General features: G+C 41.4%; 1 protein-coding gene across 2 annotated transcripts in view; it reads left to right on the top strand.

Moving 5' to 3' along the window:
• The window catches only part of znf385d (zinc finger protein 385D), a 104605-nt gene that overhangs the window by 8449 nt on the left and 73005 nt on the right, over positions 1-23151 (top strand). For both annotated transcript variants that reach the window (XM_072692451.1, XM_072692452.1), the window contains exon 2: positions 21965-22098. In XM_072692451.1, the coding sequence (XP_072548552.1) occupies positions 21965-22098 (134 nt within the window). The remainder of the gene's footprint in view (positions 1-21964; positions 22099-23151) is intronic.

Below are 23151 nucleotides of genomic sequence, written 5' to 3'. Positions count from 1 at the left end.
AATTTATATATTTCAAAAGCATTGGAGTAAATGGATCAAATATTTATCAGAAACGAGACCAGCTGTAATTACGGAAATATGTATTGAATAAAGGAGTTATTTATTTATTTATTTATTTGGTTGTTTTACAGGAACATTAGGATAATGCAAAAGTGGAAACTGTTTGCTTTGTTTGTTTTATGTATTCTACTTTAATGGACGAAGTATTCCCTGAATGTATACAGTTTGTTAATAACTGGACTATATGCTTCATAGGCAATGAATAACTTATAGCAGAAAATAATAATTCATAGTAGATACTGAGTAAATCACAATACATATTTAATGAATTATAGTAATACTGAATAATTTCATAGTATATACTGAATTAATCATAGTAGATACTAGGTAATTTAAAGTACATACTAAGTAATTCTTCGTAGATACTGAATAAATTATAGATACTTAATTAATCATTGTAGATACAGAATAAATGATAGTAGATACTGAATAATCCATAATACTACTGAATAATTTAAATATTTTACATTTGTATACAGTTTGTTAATATTATTAGGCCTTGTGAAAGAGGATATAAGATAAGATAAGAAAATCCTTTATTAGTCCCACAGTGGGGAAATTCTCAGTGTCACAGCAGAAAGGGATATCAAGACACTCAAAAACGTAGATAAATAATTTGCACTATCTACACAATATAAATGAGACTTAAAAAAGCAATAACAATAACAATATTATTTACAGGTGATTGCAAATGACTCTTAATTGCACATGTGGGGGGGGGGGGGTATTGCATAGTAATTTTACATTGAGGACCTCTGTTCCCTGAACATGTATGTGTAGTTTAAGTGTTTATATAAGAAAACCATGTATATGCTTTATCTGTAATGCCTCCATAAAGAGAAAAAAGCTAAACATGCTCATCATAGATACTAATAAATCCTACATAGCGTCAACAGAGGCTGGAGAAAAGAGAGGCTTCTCAAGCAGCCCGCTTACTCAAAGAAGGCTAATTCAGAAGACGTCTGAAACATGAGTCACTGATAATAAGCACAACCTCTCGCAGGAATGCTTTTATTGGATAAGAACACTCCAAGACTTCGTTTGGTCGGCCTCTAATGGGAAGTGCTTCAAAAGTAACAGAGGCTAATCCACTCTGTTCGCTGGAAGAGCGCAGTGCTGTACTGTGTTAGTGATAACTGGCTGAAAACAGGGGCTAATGCTGCTGTTTAATGTACTTACGCCGGTCTGGTTCAGACATGCTCGGCTGTGGCTGCTGTGCGAGGGTGGTGAAAGACAGCAGGAAGGCTTAGGTTCAGGTGAGACAGTGAAGTTTAGATAGCAGGGCGGATGTGGATTAATTATTAAGGTTGCCATCCTCTGTCCTTGCAGACGTCATTTCTCATCTCTCAGCGCAACCTGGAGGGACAGAAGCTTTAAAAGCTTTTCAGGATGACAGGCACATCGGAACAAAGAGGCAGAGACTGCTTTGGGCAAATCTCTCTCTCTCTCTTACACACACACAAACACACACTTACACTAAACCCCCCAGTGCTTCAAAGTCATTGCAGGAGTTGAGTGGTGAGGTAAATTTTAGCAGAAGATGCAGCCGGTGTGTTCTAGGAGGTGGTCGGTTAGCAGGACTGGACTCAGCATTGGACAGTTGTTGAATTTTAGCTGAACGAAAGTCTTGTTGACGTTTTGGTTGGAAATCAAAGTCACGTATCCCTCAAAGAGCAATATTGGACTGACGTCAAGCAACAACTTTAGACAGATATTGAATTTACTGACTTTTAGTTGGGAATCAAAGTCATATAACCATCAAAAACCAGCACTGGGTTTGACGTCAAGCTCCAATGTTAAATAGACATTGAATTTTAGTTGGAAATCAAGTCACATATCTGTTAAAGAGCAACATTGGGTTTGACGTCAAGCATCAACATTAGGTAGACGTTGAATTTTGGTTGGAAATCAAAGTCACATATCCATCAAAAACCAACACTGGGTTTGATGCCAAGCTCCAATGTTAAATAGACATTGAATTTTAGTTGGAAATCAAGTCACATATCTGTTAAAGAGCAACATTGGGTTGACATCAAGCTTCAACATTAGGCAGATGTTGACTTTTAGTTGGGAATCAAAGTCACATATCTGTTAAAGTGCAACATTGGGTTGACATCAAGCTTTAATGTTAGCCAGATGTTGCATTTTGATTGAAAATCAAAGTCACGTGTCCTTTAAAAACCATCAACGTTAGACTGACATCAAGCTCTAACGTTAGAGAAATGAAGTTTGGTAGAGATCAAAGTCCATGAAAAACCAACACTGGGTTGATAATAAGTTCAAACGTTAGACAAACCCAACAACATTTCACCGTCAAACAACATCAGAATTTCACATTGTGTGGGCATGAACATTATAAAGTTTAGCAGATGTTGGGTTTGGTTCTTCATACCTTACAACTATATCAGTATCTGTCGTCACTATTCTACATCAAATTGATGTTGGCACTGGACGTTCAATTTAGGTCATCTGATGTCACAACCAACCTTTACCCACATAACAACACCTAGCTGGGGCTTACTTACGTTATCCACTCAGCGAAATGTTCATGTACTTTTTGCTTTAACAAATTCAATTCAAACTAATCTCATGTATCCAGTGTATCCAGGAACTGCATACTTTGACAGAATAGGGCAGTTTGACTGGCAATAATGTAACATAACCAACCACAGACCATTGTCTTGCGTGATGTGAAGGGGCAGGTGATTCTCAAAACAAATAGCAAATAGCATTCTACAGGCTTCTACAGGCTTCCATTAGCCTAGTTGATGTTTCAAAACAAGTACCTAAATACTCAATACCACCTTTAAAAACAATAATATATACATATGTAAGTATGTTTGCGACCATAGATCAAAATATACCCAGTAGGAGGCAGCAATGTGTTCAAAATGTATTGCAGTGATAGCGCAAATGGACTGAAATCAGCCGTGAACGTATTAAACGTCTTCTGTCTGATGCTAACAGGCTGATTGTTGTAAGGATCATTGTACTTACATAGACTATGTGGACCAAAGTTTTGGGCCACACCTCTTAATCATTGAATTCATGTATTCCCAAAATCAAGCCCCTAGCCCTGCAGTCTGCCTTTCTTCCACACATCAGTGAAAGAATGGGAGGTTCTGAAGAGCTCACTGAACTCCAGCGTGGTTCTGTATGTAATAGGAGACACTGCCGCTGCACCAACAACAAGGAGTCAGCTGGTGAAATTTCCTCCTTTCTAGATCTTCCTCCATCAGCTGTGAGTGGTGTTATTATTAAACAGTGGAAGAGTTTAGGAGGAACAGCTCACAGAGAGCAGCTCAGTGTCCACCGAGTGTCTGTCAGACCATGTAAAGTTACAGAGCGGGGTCAGGGCCGAGTGCTGAGCTCAGAGCAGAGTGCAGAAAAGCCTCCAGCTGACTCAATAACTGCAGCAGAGCTCCAGACCTGCTGCTGCTGGTAGAGCTTAGAGCAAAGGAGGACCAGCTCCTTATAAATACAGCCTGTGGGTTTAGAATGGGACATTAGAAAAGCTTCTGTAGGTGTAATGTGTAGGTGTCCAAATACTTTTGTCCAAATAGTGCATTTTGTCTATGTCATGCTTTCCTTAACTTTCAACTGAAGTCCATGTAATACACCATTTAGGAGCATTTCTATTGGTCCATTCATCCTGAAATTCTGAAGCAAAGTAAAAAGAACAACTGACAGACTTACATTATGACAAAAAATGAAAAACGACAACAATGGATATAGAGAAAGTTTTTGTGTGACAGCGATGATTTATCAAACCTGCTGTGCTTCCGAGTATACCAGCCTCTTATTGCAAATTCTGAACTGGGATTTTTTTCTTATTAATGTGCTTTAAAGCACTCCAAACTGGAGATTTCTGAGGTTTCTATAAGCCTTTAGTTTGCTGCACTCTGGGGCGAGCTGATGTGGGTTCCTGGTATGCATTCATGGTGCATTACATAAGTTATTTGTGTACATTTGATTTTTATCTATATATCATTAATAACTACTCTATTTAACCCCTTGACACTAAACGGCTTACTAAGACATATTACTCAGTAACAGGTGGTTCTGGTCTTTGGCAATAGAATAGTCTAGACTTTCGGACCACCGGCAGGCCCTAGGCTGTTTAAGGGGTTAAAGGCTTTTGCCAGTCAAAGTTATTGTAGTTTGGAGGCTTTAAAAGAGATGGAGCTTCCAAATATTTACATTACGTTTACATTGAAGGCATTTAGCAGACGCTCTTCTCCAGAGCGACTTACAAAAGTGCTTCACTGTTTACTCAGAAATACCCTTAGCTAGTTTATATAGACTAGAATGCTAAAGAATGCAGTCTGGAGACCACAAAACTCGACACTATACTTTGCCCAAGTACTATAGGAAGAGGTGTGGCTGGCATGGGTTCGTTCCACCACGTTGGTGCAGGACCTTAAAGGATGGCGGGTCGAGCCGAGCCGTACTTGAAGCTGGAAGGGCTCTTGGTGCGGATCGGCTTTTGACCATTGCCATCAAGTACGGAGGGGCTGGCTGGTCCAGTCTTGGCTTTGTAGGCCAGAGTCAGGGGTTTGAATCTGATGACCTGGGCAGCAGCTACAGAAAGCTACAGTGAAGAGAGAACACAGCAGAGGAGGAGATGAACATGGCTGGACTTAGAAACGTTGAAGACGACCCGTGCCGCTGCATTCTGGATAAGTTGCAGGGACCTGATGGTGGACAGAGGGAGATCAGCCAATAGAGAGCTGCAGTGGTCAAGTCTTGAAGTGGCAGGAGACTGAACATCTGAGCACCTGGGGGATTCTCTAGAGAGGAAGGGTCTGCATGGCCGAGTTAGACTAATCATCCACGACTACACCAAGGCTTCCAGCTTCTGTAGATGGAGTGACCAGTGAGTTCTCAATATTGTATTGTGAAAAGTATTCACACCCCCCACCACCCCGATTTCCTCTATATTTGCATATTCTACTGAAGGAAAATAGTGTTGCCTTTACCACCCATGTGGAAATGCTTAATAAATGGTCAGTAATGACTGCAACCAAACGGTTCCTTTAACTGGGGATCAGTCTTTCACACTTCTTTGGAGAAATTCTCGCTCAATCTGGCTCCTTTTTTTGTTTTTTTTTTGCAGAATTGTATAAATTCAGCCACATTGAAAGGCTTTCAAGCATGAACTGCCCATTTAAGGTCCTGTCACAGCATCTCAATGGGGTTCTAGTCAGGGCTTTGACTGAGCTACTCCAATAGCTTCATTTTGTCACATTCAGAGCTGGGTTTGCTCTTGATGCCTTGCTGCAGAACTGTAATTCTAACTATAATAGCTATTAATTCCTGAGTTTCAGATCTTTTTAAAACTGTACTTTGTTTTATTTTGATGATCTGATGATAACCTAATGAACAAGTATTAGAGTACTAAGTTAAGGAGCCCCTGTAGAGAAGTACTGCCAATGGAATAGGGCTCTCTGGAGCAGGTAACCATGTTGGCACCATGCTGCCTAATGCTAGGGCGTGGGCTAGAGGGCTATACAGCCCCCATCCTTGAGCTATGGAGCAGTGGAACAACTGTGCTCTCTGGAATAATGGATCCATCCAATACTTTTGGGTTGCATGGGTTGGGGGTGAGGTGGGGTGTTGGTCATCCAACATTCTGACTTTACTAATGCTCTTGTTGAACGCTGAATGCAATCAAAACCTCGCTGTAATGTTCACTTCAACTTCAAAATCTAGTAGAAGGCCTTCTTGCCTGGACAGTGGAGACTGTTACTCCAACAAAAGCTGGATAAGCTCTTTTTAATAGCCTTGATTTCAGAGACAATTGGTGTCCCAATACTTTTGTCAATAAAGTGTATTTTATTTGTGACAGATAAAGTGATTTTGGTGCATATATAATAAAGTTTTAATATAACTATAACAGAACGGGACATTTCCAAAACTACCTACAGGTCAAAACGACTGTGTAATGAGTTCCTGGAAACTGGGAGATAAACTTCTGTCTAACCCCTGAGCTCAACACCATCTGTCTTGTATCTTCCAGTCATCAGATGTAGAAACTGAAAGCTTTTATAGTTTCCTGAATTTTCATTGGGTGGGCAGACAACCTGTCCATGCGAGGCTACGCTAAAACCTTTAGCCATGAATTTTGCAGTAACATCTGGATTTGGTACAATTTTACAATCGGACTGTGAATAAGGTGCAAAAAAAAAGAAAACACGCCCCAGAGAAGACTGATTTACATGTATGGGAAACGTGATCTGCTTCCACAAGTTCCACTGCAGTGCTGCTGTCTGTCCAGGAAAGTCATCTTTAATACTGGGTGGACGTAGGATGGGTGGGAAAGTGGTCAGTGACAGGGTGGGACTGGATTTCCATAAGTCAAAACACGTAGAGCAGAACAGTCAGTCAGACAATGTGACAGCTGTTAAGCTCACTGGGACCTGATGCCATTATACAAATGAGACCATGCAAGCTGGTTCCCACTAGCTTTCATTCACTGCTAGCCATGCAAGCTAGTTTGGGGGAAGATAACATTCATGGCATTTCACTAATGCTCGTACCCAGAGTGACTTACACTGGAATCATGTTATACAGGAGAATGTAGAGTTAGGAGTCTTGCCCAAGACTCTGGTGAAACTAGTGTTTTTGCCCAACCAGGGAACTGAACCCTAGACAGTGTTGTTACCTGCTATTCTACTCAGATCTCATCCAAAAACTTGTGAAACTCAATAACTTTACAAAAATGATACACTGTTTTAATTCATTGCTAGCTTAAAAATGCTAGTTTGGGTTAACTTTAATAGAAACTTGATACCTTTACAATAACAAGATCAGGTTTCAGCTAATTTAAATGAATTCCTAGCCATAAACGCTAGTTTGGGTGAAAAATGCTAGTTTGGGTTAACTTCAATAGAATCTTGATACCTTTACAATAACAAGATCAAGCTAACTGGCTTTAGCTAATTTAAATAATTTCCTAGCCATAAACGCTACTTTGGGTGAAAATTCCAGTTTAGGTTAACTAGCTTTAATAGCAACTTCATAACTTTACAATAACAAGATCAGGCTAACTGGTTTTAGCCAATTTATATGAATTCCTAGTCATAAACACTAGTTTAGGTGAAATTTAGGTTACGTATTCACCCAAAAACTTCCTGCTGTTTTAATTCATTGTTTTAGGAACTTAATAGCTTTACAAATATGATATCCACTGTTACCTGGTCCCTGCTGGTTGAATTCATTGCTAGCTTAAAATGCTAGGTTAGATTAACTAGCCATTCCTAGCCATAAAGACTAGTTTGGGTGAAAAATGCTAGTTTGGGTTAACTTCAATAGAATCTTGATACCTTTACAATAACAAGATCAGGTTTCAGCTAATTTAAATGAATTCCTAGCCATGAACGCTACTTTGGGTGAAAATTCCAGTTTCGGTTAACTAGCTTTAATAGCAACTTCATAACTTTACAATAACAAGATCAGGCTAACTGGTTTCAGCTAATTTGAATGAATTTGGGTGAAGTTTGAGTCACGTAGTCAACCAAATACTTGTAGGTTCTCAATAGCTTTACAGAAATGATACACTGTTACCTGGTAAAAGTGATTTCAATAACAAGATCATGCTATGTGGTTTCTGCTAATTTAAAAAATATACTAGCCATAAATGCTAGTTCAAGTTTGAGTTAAGTATTCACCTAAAACTCAATAGCTTTACAAATGATACAGACGGTTACCTGGTCCCTGCTGTTTAAATTCATTGCTAGCTTAGAAATGCTAGTTTCGGTTAACTAGCTTTAATAGCAATTTGATGACTTTACAATAACAAGATCAGGCTAACTGGTTTCAGCTAATTTAAATGACTTTTTGGCCATAAACACTAGTTTGGGAGAAATTTAGGTTACGCATTCACCCAAAAACTTGTTCTTGCTGTTTTAATGAACTGTTTTAGGAACTCAATAGCTTTACAAATATGATATCCACTGTTACCTGGTCCCTGCTGTTTTAATTCATTGCTAGCTTAAAATGCTAGGTTAGATTAACTAGCCATTCCTAGCCATAAAGACTAGTTAGCCATAAAATGCTAGTTTAGGTTAACTAGCTTTAATAGCAACTTGATAACTTTACAATAACAAGATCAGGCTAACTAGTTTCAGCTAATTTGAATGAATTCCTAGCCAATGACGCTAGTTTGGGTGAAAAATGCTAGTTTGGGTTAAGTATTCACCTCAAAAACTTGTAGGAACTCAATAGCTATAAATATGAAATGGACGGTTACCTGATCCCTGCTGTTTTAATTCGTTGCTAGCTTAGTAGAAATGCTAGTTTGGGTTAACTAGCTTTAATAGAAACGTCATAACTTTTTAATTACAAGCTAAGGCTAACTCGGTTCTGCTCGTTTAAATAAATTTTTAGCCATAAACACTAATTTGAAATTTAGGTTAACCATTCACCCAACACTTGTTTCTGGATTTTTAATTCGTTGTTTGTGTTAAATAGCTTTAATAGCAACGTCATAACTTTATAATAACAATATCAGGGTATCTGGTTTCTGCTAATTTGTATAAATTTGGGTTTAAAAGTTTGAGTCAAGTATCCACCTAAAAGCCTTTAGGAACAAAATAGCTTTACAAATATAATATACACTGTTACCTGGTCCCTGCTGGTTTTAGCCAATTTATATGAATTCCTAGTCATAAACACTAGTTTAGGTGAAATTTAGGTTACGTATTCACCCAAAAACTTGTTCCTGCTGTTTTAATTAACTGTTTTAGGAACTTAATAGCTTTACAAATATGATATACACTGTTACCTGGTCCCTGCTGTTTTAATTCATTGCTAGCTTAAAAATGCTAGGTAATTAACTAGCCATTCCTAGCCATAAAGACTACTTGGGGCGAAAAATGCTAGTTTGGATTAACTACCTTCAATAGAAACTTGATCAATTTACAATAACAAGATCAGGCTAAATGGTTTCAGGTCATTTGAATGAATGTCTAGCCTTAAATGCTAGTTTAAATGACGTTAAGGTTAAGTATTCATCCAAATATGTGTAGGAACTTTAGGTAGCTTTAATGATACCATGGAGAAAAGTATTGGGACACCTGCTCATTCTTTGCTCATTATTTATTCCAAAATCAGGGGTATTAAGAAGAGTGTATCCTGCTTTTGTTGGATTAACTGTCTCTACCATCCATGGAAGAAGACTTTCTACCTGGTTTTAGAGGAACATTGCTATGAGAATTTGATTGCATTCAGCATTCAGCAAGAGCGTTAGTAAGGTCAGGGTGCTGGATGATGATCACCACCCCACCTCTTCATCCCCAACTCATCCCAAAGGTACTGTATGGTGGTCCTCCACCATCATTCACAGAGCACAGTTCTTCCACTGCTCCACAGCTCAATGCTGCTGGGGGGCTTTATACCCCTCTAGCCCACGCCTGGATTTTTAGGCTTAATGTTTATGTTGATCTGCTCCAGAGAGTCCTGTTCCATTGGCAGTACCTCTCTACAGGGACTAGACAAGCTGTATATGTGTATTTGCACATGTGTGTCAGCAAAAGGAGCTGAATGCACTCATTAGAAGGGGTGTCCGTGAACTTTTGGACATTTAGTTAATCCTGTATTATATTTAGACATTTGAAGCGCTACAGACCAGGCATCATCATGCTAACTGGTCTCCACCTATTTTAACCTATTGCTGGCCATGTTAGCTAGTTTAGCTGAAGTATTCCTCTAAGTCTCCCCTCTGTTGCTCTGTGGTCTGTCATTACGTACACCACTAGACCACAGGGCGTCTGCCTCGGTTCAAGCACACAATTACTCAGTACAGCCCCGAGGCCTAGCCTGAGCGGACTCCCACTCGTAGCCCCAGCGAGGGCAGTTCAAATTCAGAACGACTTTCCTCTGAAGTGCTGAGGGGTTGGTCAGCGACTTTGGAGAGTGTGTTTGACCATGTCTTTAAGTGAGGGGTTTTAGGATTGAGGACGCTTTGTGTGTGTATGTGTGTTACCAAGGGCTCTGGTGGGTCAGCGATGACCTGTTTTTCAGCTCACTCCTCTGGGGTGAGAGGATCATAAGGGTTTAGTGCACTCATCCCAAAAGAAGCGTGCCATCAACATACAGATTTACTGCGCCGCAAAGCCATGTAGACATTTTCCACATTACTGCTCGGTGGGAAAAAAAGACAGAGTTGTAAAAGAAAGGCCCACGCTGGCTCATGCAATGGGGCATGGTGTCAAAATCCCCCCATAACAATCCAACTCTCTCTCTCTCTCTCTTGCTTGCTCTCTGTCTGACTTAATAAGCCACACAGGCCTTAATCCAAATGGCTCCCCTCCAACATCAATGTTGCAGTTTACAAACCCGGCCTGCAACAGCCTGCATCGCTTTCTAGGACGCGTGGTTTTATTACTACTGTTTATTATGTCGTTTTATAATGTTTTTAAACTGTTTATTTTTTTAATAATGTAGCGTTTTCTAAACAACGAGTGCCATCACAGTCGCGTAAATCCATTCTTCACAGTGACAGTTACTGAACTCCAATGCTGTGTTCAATTGCTCACTAAAAGGTTGTACCAGATGCCAGATGGTTATTTTAGTAAATACCACTTCATGTTGGGTGCTTGTTGGAAGATCCGCCCACTAAGCATGGAGATCTAGGTGGTTGGTGTGGAGCCACAGATAACACCACTATCTGCCAGTGAGCTATTACACCATGTGGGAGATGGAGGGTTCGATTTCCAGTCTGGGTGTCTATGCTGCGCTACACTAATAAGAGTCCTTGGGCCAGACTCCTAACACTACACTGGCCCACATCTGTAATATGAGTAACCTTGTAAGTCACTCTGGATAAGAGTGTCAGCTAAATGCCATAAATGTCAATGTAAATCTAGGGGATATCCCCAAAAAAATCTGTAGGATATCCCCCTAAAAAGGTGAGCTGTCCATAAACACTGAGAAACATCAAACCAAATAAATCAATATTAGTCAGCTATGTGTTGGAGTAACAGAAAAATTGGGTTTAAAGACATATGGAGAGGGTAAAAGACCTCCTAATCTTGTGTATCATCTGAAATCCAACATTTTGCACCTGTAAACATCACTTCATTGGCTGTTCTAGTGCAATTAACAAGTGGTAAAATGCTATTTCCCATTTTCCGACACTCGAATGAAGCATAAAGGTTGTCTATGCCAGATGGTTAACTCAGTAAATACGACTTTGGGGGCTTGTTGGATAATCTGCCCTAGAAGCAAGGAGATCTGTGAGATTTCCCAAACAAATCTATAGGATATCCAAACAAAACATTGATGTGGCGTAATGTGATTAGTAATGTCTGTATGGTATCATTACTATGTTTCTATTAGTTCGGTATGAATCGTACCCTTCTGTTTTGTTGTACAGTAAAAAGCATTGGAATACTGAGCTGGTTGTGTGTGGATGCTTTACACTTTTCAGAAAATAAACAACAGAAATCACTGAAAAAATATCAGACGAATTGAATCGATATCAGTCAGCTATGCATTGGAGTGTAAAAAAAAGAAAACATGGTTAAAAACTGGGTTTAAAAACATGGAGAGGGTAAACTAGCTCTTAATCTCATGTATCATCTGAAATCCCACATTTCCCACCTGTAAACATCACTCCATTGGCTGTTCTAGTGCAATTCACGAGTGGTAAAATGCTATTTCCCATTTTCCGACACAATTCGAATGGAGCATAAATGTTGTATATGCCAGAAGGTTAACTCAGTAAATACGACTTTGGGGGCTTGTTGGATAATCTGCCCTAGAAGCAAGGAGATCTGTGGGATATCCCCAAAAAATCTATAGGATATCCAAACAAAACGCATAGAAATGGAAGAGTATTGAGCATTGATGTGGCGTAATGTGATTAGTAATGTTTGTATGGTGTCATTACTATGTTTCTATTAGTTCGGTATGAATCGTACCCTTCTGTTTTGTTGTACAGTAAAAAGCATTGGAATACTGAGCTGGTTGTGTGTGGATGCTTTACACTTTTCAGAAAATAAACAACAGAAATCACTGAAAAAATATCAGACAAAATGAATCGATATCAGGTTGTAGCATAAAAACAAAAAAACAGTTTAAAAACATTCGGAAAGGGAAAAAAAGAGCTCGTAACCTCAAGTATCATCTAGAGTCCCAAATTTCCCACTTGTAAATACCACTCCGCTGGCTGTTCTAGTGCAATTAACAAGTGGTTGGTATTTCCCAGCTTCCCACAGCACTGGAATGGAGCATAAGCGATGGCTCCGTTGCAGAGCTGAACTGTGGGAGATATAGTCATTTGTGAAATATCTCTTTGAAGCCTTAACTTGGCAGAACCTCAAAAACATCAATTTTACACCATTTCCCCCCTTTTCTAAAGTCAGCCAGCCAAGATGATTGCTTCTTCAGCTCTGCAGAGGAGCCACCAGGCTAATGCAGCTTAATGGAAGCTTAAACGTAGCGCACAATTAGCATGGAGCCTAACTTCATGCCTAAACCATCAGGCACCTGCCTCAGACCTTGCTCAGGTGTTCAGTGATGTCGAGCACACTTGCTTGTGTTGTTTCTGACACTGTATGACACAGTTGCCATGGTCACTGGTAAAATGTTAGCATTGCTAGAAACGGTAGTAGTAGCCATACTGGAGCCTTATTAAGTCCATGTTTATGGATAGCAGTGTGGATAACAGTGTCAGAAATGACATCTATTAGAGATTAGTGAGCCACTCTACAATTACAGAACAGCTGTAACGTTAGCGCCATGCTAATTGCTTGTTAGCTGTATAATTAGCTTGTTGCTAAAAACAAAAAAATGGAACTTTTGAAACTAGAAACCTCAAAAAAAAGTTATATAATTAGCTGATTGAGCTGATTAGCCTGTATTTAATGAGGGGGAAAACTACATAAACTTAGATTACACTGTTAGATCATGCTAACCTGTTAATGCTTGTTGAATTTATTGTTAGCCATGTAAGCTAATGTGTGTTACCACAAAAGCATAAATAAAAAAAAATAGTGAGCAACTTAAAGATTACGGAACAGTGGTAACTTTAGCGCCATGCTAATTGCTTGTTAGCTGTATAATTAGCTTGTTGCTCAAGTGTTGGTCAAAACTAAAAAGTAAACTTTTGCAACCAGAAATCACAAAAACATGTCTATTAAAGATTTGATGTATTAGCTGATCGAGCAAATTAGCCTGTGTTTAATGAGGGGGAAAACTACGTAAACTTAGATTACACAGTTAGATCATGCTAACCTGTTTAGCATGTTGAATTTATTGTTAGCCATGTAAGCTAGAAACTATAAATCACAAAAACAAGTTATATAAGTAGCTGATCGAGGTGATTAGCCTGTGTTTAATGAGGGGGGAAAACTACGCATTAGATTACACAGATCATGCTAACCTGTTTAGCATGTTGAATTTATTGTTAGCCATGTGAGCTAATGTGGGTGTTAAGTATTACCACAAAAGCATTTACAAAATAGTTAGCAACTTAAAGATTACGGAACAGCGGTAACTTTAGCACCATGCTAATTGCTTGTTAGCTGTATAATTAGCTTGTTGCTCAAGTGTTGCTTAAAACTAAAAAAAAGGGAACTTTTGAAACTAGAAACCACAAAAAGTTATATAATTAGCTGTTTGAGCTGATTAGCCTGTATTTAATGAGGGGGAAAACTACGTAAACTTAGATTACACTGTTAGATCATGCTAACCTGTTGATGCTTGTTGAATTTTTTGTTAGCCATTTAAGCTAGAAACTAGAAATCACAAAAACAAGTTATATAAGTAGCTGATCGAGGTGATTAGCCTGTGTTTAATGAGGGGGGAAAACTACGCATTAGATTACACAGATCATGCTAACCTGTTTAGCATGTTGAATTTATTGTTAGCCATGTGAGCTAATGTGGGTGTTAAGTATTACTACAAAAGCATTTACAAAATAGTTAGCAACTTAAAGATTACGGAACAGAGGTAACTTTAGCGCCATGCTAATTGCTTTTTAGCTGTATAATTAGCTTGTTGCTCAAGTGTTGCTCAAATCTAAAAAATGAACTTTTGAAAACAGAAACCATCCTGCGTCGTTCAAACAGCAGTACTGCTTGTGATATATCTATGCCGAGGGGCGTGGTGGTCCCAAAATGAGGTGTGTTTAGGTCAATTTCTGGCACATTGCTATCTTGGTTACGGAAAACACAGGAGCTCCACTGACTGAAAACAACCTAGGCAGACGTCAATGGTCAGACGTTCGTTGCTATCCTGGCCCAATGCATGTACACCCCCGCTTGTTACGCACACATGGACACACAGCGGTAGTTTGTGCCAGTTGGCAGCTATGCTAACTTTTACATCAACAATATATTCCTGTTGTTCCCGTAAATGACCTGCTCACACACCTTCACAGCGTGAACGAGCAGGCCAGTTTCCTCTGCTGAGAAGCGGTGGACACGTCCAGGTAGCTGCCAAAGTCAGACAGACCGCACCTGGCTCTTAAAGGGACGACGAGAGACACGCTAATTGGTTTATTTGCACGTTACTCCCAAAAAAAAAAAAAACACACACCCATGATTCATTAAGAGACTCAGTACATGACTTTTGAGAGTTTCGAGCCTCGCAAGGCGAACTTTTCCCGTCGTTATGATAACAAAGACACACCGACACGCCCTAAATCAAGTACGGTTGATGGCTCGCCTAAAAAGATCGCTAAAATAAGGCCCAGGATGTATTAGCTGATCGATTAGCCTGTACTTAAGCGGGAAAACTACGTTAATTAGATTAGTGAGATCATGCTAAGCTGTTTTTACTAGTTAAATTTATTGTTAGCTTTGTACGCTAAAGTTAGTTAAGTATTTTCACAAAAGCATTTAAAAACTCAAAAATTAGTGAGCAACTTAACGATTACGGAACAGCGGTACTTTACTTTAGCACCATGCTAATTGATTGTTAGCGGCATAGTTAGCTTGTTGCTCAAGTGCAAAACCAAAGAAGTGAACTTCTGAAAGCAGAAACCACAAAAACAAGTCTAACACTACACCCACACTAGCTTACGTGGCTAACAATGAAATAAAACTAGCAAGAACCAGTTAGCATGATCGCGCTGTGTGATCTAATTAACATAGTTTTTCTCCTTTATTAAAGCACCTGTCCAGGCTAAGATGATCAAGCTCGTTAAACTGTGTGACCAGTTTGGCTCTTGACCAGCATAGGGTATGTTTTTGTGTGAGTTTGATGGTTTAGCTGGTCAACCAGCATGATTAATCACCGGTATGACCAAGCTTGACCATACTGGTTGACCAGCATGACCAGCATCACCAAAACTGAATGCAACTTACGCTATGCTGGTCTCACCATGCTAATTGGTTAACTACATTAGCCTTAAAGCACCAATTCAGCCAAACCTCACAACACACATGTCTTAGCTAATCACCTAGCCTATATTTTATTAGGGGAAAACTATACTTTCACACAGTGAAATCATGCTAACTTGTTTTTGCTAGTTCGGATTCATTGTTAGTCATGTAAGCTAGCATGATTTAAGTGTAGTTTAAGTATTTTCTCAAGAACATTTAAAAACTTAAAAAGCTACCTGGTTTCTACATTTTTCAATGTACTGCTAGCCACATTTGAGTGAAGTTGCCCAACACTATGCTAACTGGTTAGCTACATTAGCCTCAAAGTGCCAATTCAAAACTAAAGAAGCCAAACTTCAGAACTTAAGCTTTAAAACTTTAAAACTTTGCCCACGCTTCATGAAGGAGATAATGCTAGCTTTGTTTGGATTCACTGTTAGCCGTGTAAGCTAGCATGGGTGTAGTGTGGATTAAGTATTCCCTCAAAAATACTTAAAAACTCAGTAGCTTTCCACAAATGAGATAGCATTACTACCTGGTTTCTAATTTTTTTAATGTATCGCAGGCCACATTTGAGTAAAGTTGCCCAACACCATGCTAACTGGTTAGCAACATTAGCCTAAAAGTGCCAAATCAAAAGTAAAGAAGCCAAACTTTAGAAATCAAACATATCTTAGCTGATCATGTAGGCTATATTCCACAAAGGGGAAAACTATGCTAATTAGATTACACAGTGAAGTCATGCTAACTTGTTATTGCTAGTTCGGATTCATCGTTAGCCGTGTAAGCTAGCATGGGTATAGTTAAAAACTCATTAGCTTTACACAAATGAGATGCTGCTAACTGGATTCTACATTTATTTTAATGTACTTCAGGCCACATTTGAGTGAAGTTGCTCAACACCATGCTAACTTGTTAGCAACATTAGCCTAAAAGTGCCAAATCAAAAGTAAAGAAGCTTTAGAAATCAAACATATCTTAGCTGATCATGTAGGCTATATTCAACAAAGGGGAAAACTATGCTAATTAGATTACACAGTGAAATCATGCTAACTTGTTATTGCTAGTTCGGATTCATCGTTAGCCGTGTAAGCTAGCATGGGTATAGTTAAAAACTCATTAGCTTTACACAAATGAGATTCTGCTAACTGGTTTCTACATTTTTTAATGTACTTCAGGCCACATTTGAGTGAGATTGCTCAACACCATGCTAACTTGTTAGCAACATTAGCCTCAAAGCGCCAAGAACTCAAGCATGCCTTGGCTGAACAACTACATAAGTGAGGGGGGGGGGATTTTTCACTGGACTGTCGGGTATATTCTGTTCTCTTGACAACTGCTCGGGGTGTTTTTGGGCGACGTGCTTTCGGCCAAACGTCATGTGACACGCGTCAGCCTCGCATGCTGCAGGATTAGGCGCTCGGCGTGTCTTTACTCGAGTGCAGGCCTGAGCGACAAAGCTGCGGCTCTTTATTTATTTTTTACGACCCCTTCTCTTTTATTCCCCATTTTAGTGGCTTGCAGGGCTGGAAGTGTTTCGAAACATTATGTCCTTAATTCGGCTCAAGCTGGTGTTTTGATACGGGACGGCTCCTACTTTTAGCGCATGCTGTTGTCATTAGTCATTGATCTTTTTTTTTAAAGGAAAAAAATAAGCTCTGAACTGCATTTGTCCTACGGCGGTAACTAATACACCAGGCCGCTCGTTTAGACCCGCGGTGCTGGTTTTGTAACGGCCTGCCCTGTTTCTAATTCGGCCCATGTAGATCCCCACTCTGACGCCTCTTACTCACATGATAATAAAACCAAGTATTTACTTTTGTTTTCTCCTGCTGCTTTATGTCCCGCGTGCTGCTTTGGTTGCCTAATGCACTGGGCTTTTATGTTGAGCGCTTAATAGCAGCGGAGACGTCGATCTATGGGTCTGACATTAAGCATAATATAATAAAGAGAACCAGGCTGGTGGAGTGGATATAAGGTGACCCACACAGCAGTGTTGTCATGAACCCTAGCATCCATAGCATTCCTGATGCCTTAGCACCTTAGGCCTGATTTCCCTGCTGATAAAAACTGCTGGCCAGCTCAGGCAGGTCAAGCTGGTTAAGCTGATTGACCAGTTTAGCTCTTGGACCGGCCAAACGGTATGACCAAGGTTGACCATGCTGTTCGACCACCATTACCAGTATCCCCAGCGTCAACCAAGCTAGTCACCCAGCATTACCAGTATACCGAGCTAGTCGACCAGCATCTCCAACAATACCAAGCTGGTTGACCAGCATGACCAGCGTCAACCAAGCTGGTCAACCAGTATGACCAGCATACTAAGCTGGTCCACCAGCATGATCAGTCTCCCAAGCGTCAACCAAAGCTGGCCAAACGGTATGACCAAGCTTGACCATGCTGTTCGACCACCATTACCAGCATCCCAAGCATCAACCAAGCTGGTCAACCAGTATGACAAAGCATGACCAAGCTGGTTGACCAGCATGACCAACAATACCAAGCTCGTCAACCTGCATGACCAGCATACCGAGCTGGTCCACCAGCATGACCAGTATCCCCAGCATCACCAAGCTGGTCAACCTGCATCACCAACAATACCAAGCTGGTCAACCTGCATCACCAACAATACCAAGCTGGTCAACCTGCATGACCAGCAAACCGAGCTGGTCCACCAGCGTGACCAGTATCCCCAGCGTCAACCAAGCTGGTCACCCAGCACCAACCTGCATCACCAACAATACCAAGCTAGTTAACCAGCATGACCAGCATGACAAAGCATAACAGAACAAACCACCCTGACCAGTAATCCCACCGTCACTAAGCTGGTTGACCAGCATGAACAGCATTACCAAGCTAGTCGACAAGCATGACCAGAATGACGAAGCTGGTCAACCAGCATCCTGAGCGTCAACCGAGCTTCTTGGTTCTTGGTTCTTGATGAGTGCAGGGAACAGAAACCGTGAGCATAGTCAGAATTCGGCACAACACAGTGCGGTTCTACCAGTGTTCATAGCCAATACTGTCATACTGCACCCGAAACTACATTCACTGAGTTTGCACCACCTTAATGAAGAGCTGGATGCAGAGTGAGGGAGCTCTGAGAGAGGTCTGTGGACTTAATGGTAAACTATTGGCCTCTATTGTTTGTTAGAAACATTAGCCTCATAGTTTCATCTCCAAACTAAAGAAGCAAAAATTTGGAGCAGCTGTTTGAACTTTTGGTTGATGGACAACGTATGAGGCGCAAGTGGAAGAACTGTACCTTCTGTTTATTTCAGAACATAAAGAAATAAACTAGCGTAATTATCTGACTGACAGAATCCATCAAGAAGGCTACGACTCGCAGTCAAGCGAAAACAGAGGCTGAGGTCAAATGCCGGGTGTGTTTTTCCAAGGCCATTCATTAGGACCTGACATGGCTCGCATTCTTCTCTGACTGATACTGGCTGGCACGGCCCACCAAACAAGAACAGCCCACCTAATCACTCAGCCTGCTGAAAATATGCACTTCTTGAGGGTGGGGAGGGGGTTGGCTGACTTCATTGCAACACTTTCATGCTTCATTTTTCGGAGCCTCTTTAGCTGTATTTTTCATGTACGCTATATTGACAAAAGTATTGGGACGCCTGCTCATTTTTTGTATCCTCCCAAATCAAGGGCATTAAAAAGAGCTGATCCTGCTTTTGTTGGAGTAACTGTCTCGGGAAGAAGGCTGTCTGCTAGATTTTGGAGGAGTGTTGCTGCGAGGATTTGATTGCAGTCAGTGACAAGAGCAGTGGGGCAGTGGTGGCTAGTGGGGCAGTGGTGGCTCAGCGGTTAGAGCGCTGGGATATCGATAACAGGGTTGTGGGTTCGATTCCCGGGCTCGGCAAGCTGCCACTGTTGGGTCCTTGACCTACCCTCTCCGGGCGCTGGAGTTGGCTGCCCACTGCTCTGGGTGTGTGTGTGTGTGTACTCACTGCCCCTAACACGTGTGTGTGTGTGTGTGTGTGTGTGTGTGTGTGTGTGTGTGAGTGTGTGTTCACTACCAGATGGGTTAAACAGCTTCGCTGTACAGTCCACACTGTACAGTGACAAATACGGAGGTGAGGTCAGGATGTTGGATGGTCACCTCATAACTCCTTAACTCCCCAGCTTGTCCCAGAAATACTGGATAGAGCACCATCATTAGTCTAGAGAACACAGTTTTTCCACTGCTCCACAGCTCAATGCGGGGGGTCTATATGCCCCTCTAGTCCATGTCTTGCATCAGGCAACATGGTGCCAACAGGTTCATGTCTATGTGCAAGGACTAGACAAGCTGTGTGTGTGCATTTGCACATCTGTGTCAGCAATGAGTGCAGCTTAAAGTAGCTGAAATCATAACTGGAAGGGGTGTCCACAAACATTTGGATGGTGGTCTACACTTCTGAGATTGAGATTCAGATCCATTGAGGTGGTCTACACTTCTGAAATACAGTTCTTTGAGTGATGCTTTAGAAGAACCAAGTTCTTTCCTAAGTTAAAGGTTCTTCACACTTTTTAACGGTTCTTTACAAAAACATAAGTGGTTCCTTTATGTCCTCGCTCAAAGAACCCTCCGTAGTACCTTTGTTTTTAAAAATGGACCAGCTGGACCACCCGGCTTCCCAACATTAGGTAACTTTTCACCTGAATTACCAGCATTTTCAATCACCTTGACCATCAAAGACCAGCCTAGAACATCTGAGACCAGGTACTAGGAAGCTCCTGCTAGAAGCCCCCCCCCCCTCATTCTTTAAGTCCCTCCCACAGTCTGTTTAATGTGTCACATTTCACCACCAACCCCAGCTCCCTCCTGTTCCTCAGCCTTCTACTTCTTTTCAGCAGCCTCTTCCACAGGCCCCCTAGTGGCCAATACACTGGCTCTTCCACTTGCTTGTCCTTATTGCCTAAAATTAAACTGATTACCGTGTAAAAACACGGTAGAGCTTTCTGTGAATATATAAACCATCCATGAGGATTGCTTTAGGATTTGCTTTTTCAAAGGACAGTTGCATCAGTATGGCATTATTATTGTATGTTTATGGGAATTAATGGAGTTTCTGACACCAACAAACTAAAAATCAATGCATGTTGGGCTTTCTTAGATTAAATCTGTGGGGCATCACAATATTAATAGAGAGAAAGAGGCAAGATAGTAGAAGTGGCACCACACAGGGGTCTGGCCTTCTAGCTAGTAGTAGCCTCCTAGAGGTATACTGAACAATAATGATCAGAACACGGTTCGAGAGGTTTCTGGAGGAGCCTGTCTTATTTGAACCTCAGATGTTTAGTCTGGTTTACTCTTGATTCAATTGAAGTGTAAGGGGAAGAAGATCACTATGGCCAGATCCAAAGAGCTCTCTGAGGCCTTCAGAAAGAAGGCTCTAGATGCAGAGGAGTCTGGGAAGTGGTTTTAAAAGATCTCAGAACTTCAGCCCAAGAGCAGAACCTCAAGATGATTAAAGAAGTGTCCAACAGTCCTAAAATGTCATCACAGTAGCAGCTAGCTCTTGTAGCCACAGCTGAAGCCAAAGTATCGCATCTACCATCAGAAAGAGACCTAATATGACCAAATAATTTTGACGTTCATGGGAGGTGAACAAAGACACATCAGGTCGGGAGTAGAGTTTGCCAGAGAACAACTAGATAAGATAAGATAAGATAAGATAGTCCTTTATTAGTCCCGCAGTGGGGAAATTCACAGTGTGACAGCAGAAAGGGATAGCAAGACACTCAGTTACAAAAATTAGATAAATAATTTACACTATGTACACAATATAAATAAGAATTAAAAAAGCAATAAACAATATTATTTACAGCAAAAGACTCTTAATTGCACATGGGGGGGGGATATTGCACATAGTATTCCCTGAACATGAACATGGAGGGAGCTGCCCAGTGCTGCCAGAGTCTCATGCATGGGATGGGAGCTGTTCTCCAGCATGGATGCCAGCTTGGTTGTCATCCTCCTGTCTCCCACCACCTGCACTGGGTCTAAAAAGCACCCCAGGACAGAGCCGGCCCTCTTTATGAGTTTGTCCAGTCTCTTCTTAGACGAAGATCAGGACGTCTGGAATAATCAACTTTGGACAGATAAATCTTGAGTCTCCTAAAAATAAAGGTCGAAGTCCAGATGTTTAGGCGGGGGCTTTTAATGGCCAATGTGCTTAAACTATGGCCCAGGGGTCGCGAGTTCGAATTCCAAGCCATGTTGCTTTGCCATCAGCTCCCGGAGTCTGAAAGAGCACAATTGGCCGGGCTCTCTCTCCAGGTTGATAGATGGCGCTCTCCTCCCTCATCACTCTTAAGTGATGTTGGCAGGCACAGGCGCCTGTTAGCTGGTGTGGTGGAGCTGGGGACCCAACCCAATGCTTTTCTCCAAGCTTGTCAACCGGCCAAAGAGGTGGTGGCTGGCTTTGCATGTACCCTAGGAGACCTGCGGAGCATTGCTAGTGCTAGGGGGAGCTACGATTGTGTGGGTTGATAGGCAGTACCCTACAATTTATTTATTACACCTTATCTCACTCTCTCTTTCTCTCTCTCTCTCTCTCTCTCTCTCTCTGTAGGTAATGCGTGTCAGAGTGGTTTGCTCCCTCTGGTGCGGGCTCCTCTCCCAGTGCAGTCGTCCCTGCGCCTCAAGCAGTTCCTCCCCTTAGCGCTGGACACAAGCCCACTCAACCTGGTGCCCGGATTCAGCGCTGTGAGTCAGATACACACACACACACACACACACACACGTTCATGCCAGCTTCATGCATTCTCACAGAAGTATGCATCAATTGGCACATTTGCATAAGCATGCACGACTGCATGCACACTCTGCACACACACATGCACAGAAAAGCAGGTCCCCATCATTGAGGGGTCTTCTCACAGTGGACGGATTTTTCAGATCTGAAGAGAGAGTGGAGCTGGATCTTCTCCTTTCTCTTAGTGAGGAAAGCTTTGAGTGCTGTTTTTCTATTTGGTGGAGGTCTGCCAGGCCTTGCAGGGGGTTGTGAGGGTTCCCTTCATATCTCTAGTTATTGAAAATCCTGCTTTCCACTCCAAGGGTGTTTTTACACCTGAAGGTCCAGACAGAGGTCCGAACCATGGTAGATGTTTGTGTTATGCTGTAAACATTTGATCTGGTCAGTTCTGGTTGCACGCCGCATGATATACCTACATTCCATCATCCTCACCTATGTGGTCTCCATATACTTGATATTGAGTACTTCCAATAGAATAGGACTCTCTGTTAGCACTGTGGGCTAGAGGGGTATAAAGCCCCCCAGCAGCATTGATCTGTGGAGAAGTGGAATAACTGTGTTCTCTGGAATGATGGATGGTCCTTCATCCAGTACTTTTGTGTTGATTTGGAGATCCTGGCCTCGGTAACGCTCTTGTCACACTGAATGCAATCAAATCCACACAGCAATGCTGCTCCAAAAAATAGAAGAAAAGCCTTCTTCCCTGGACAGTAGAGACGGTTACTTGAGCAAAAGCAGGATCAACACCTTTTAATACCTTTGAGTTCAGAAGAAACACAGAATGAGCAGGTGTCCCAATACTTTTGTCAATATATCTCTTGATAACTTCATCTGCCAATTTTCACCACCGCTCCAGAGGGTCCTATTCTATTGGCAGTACTTCTCTACATGGACTAGACAAGCTGTGTGTGTGTGTGTGTGTGTGTGTGAATTTGCACATCTGTGTCAGCAGTGGGCACAGCTTAAAGTACCTGCATGCATTCATTAGAAGAGGTGTCCACAAA

This window comes from Salminus brasiliensis, chromosome 1, assembly GCF_030463535.1.
Source record: "Salminus brasiliensis chromosome 1, fSalBra1.hap2, whole genome shotgun sequence".
NCBI lineage: Eukaryota > Metazoa > Chordata > Actinopteri > Characiformes > Bryconidae > Salminus > Salminus brasiliensis.
Note: the sequence above shows the minus strand (reverse complement) of the source record. Positions and strands in the feature narration are given on the sequence as shown.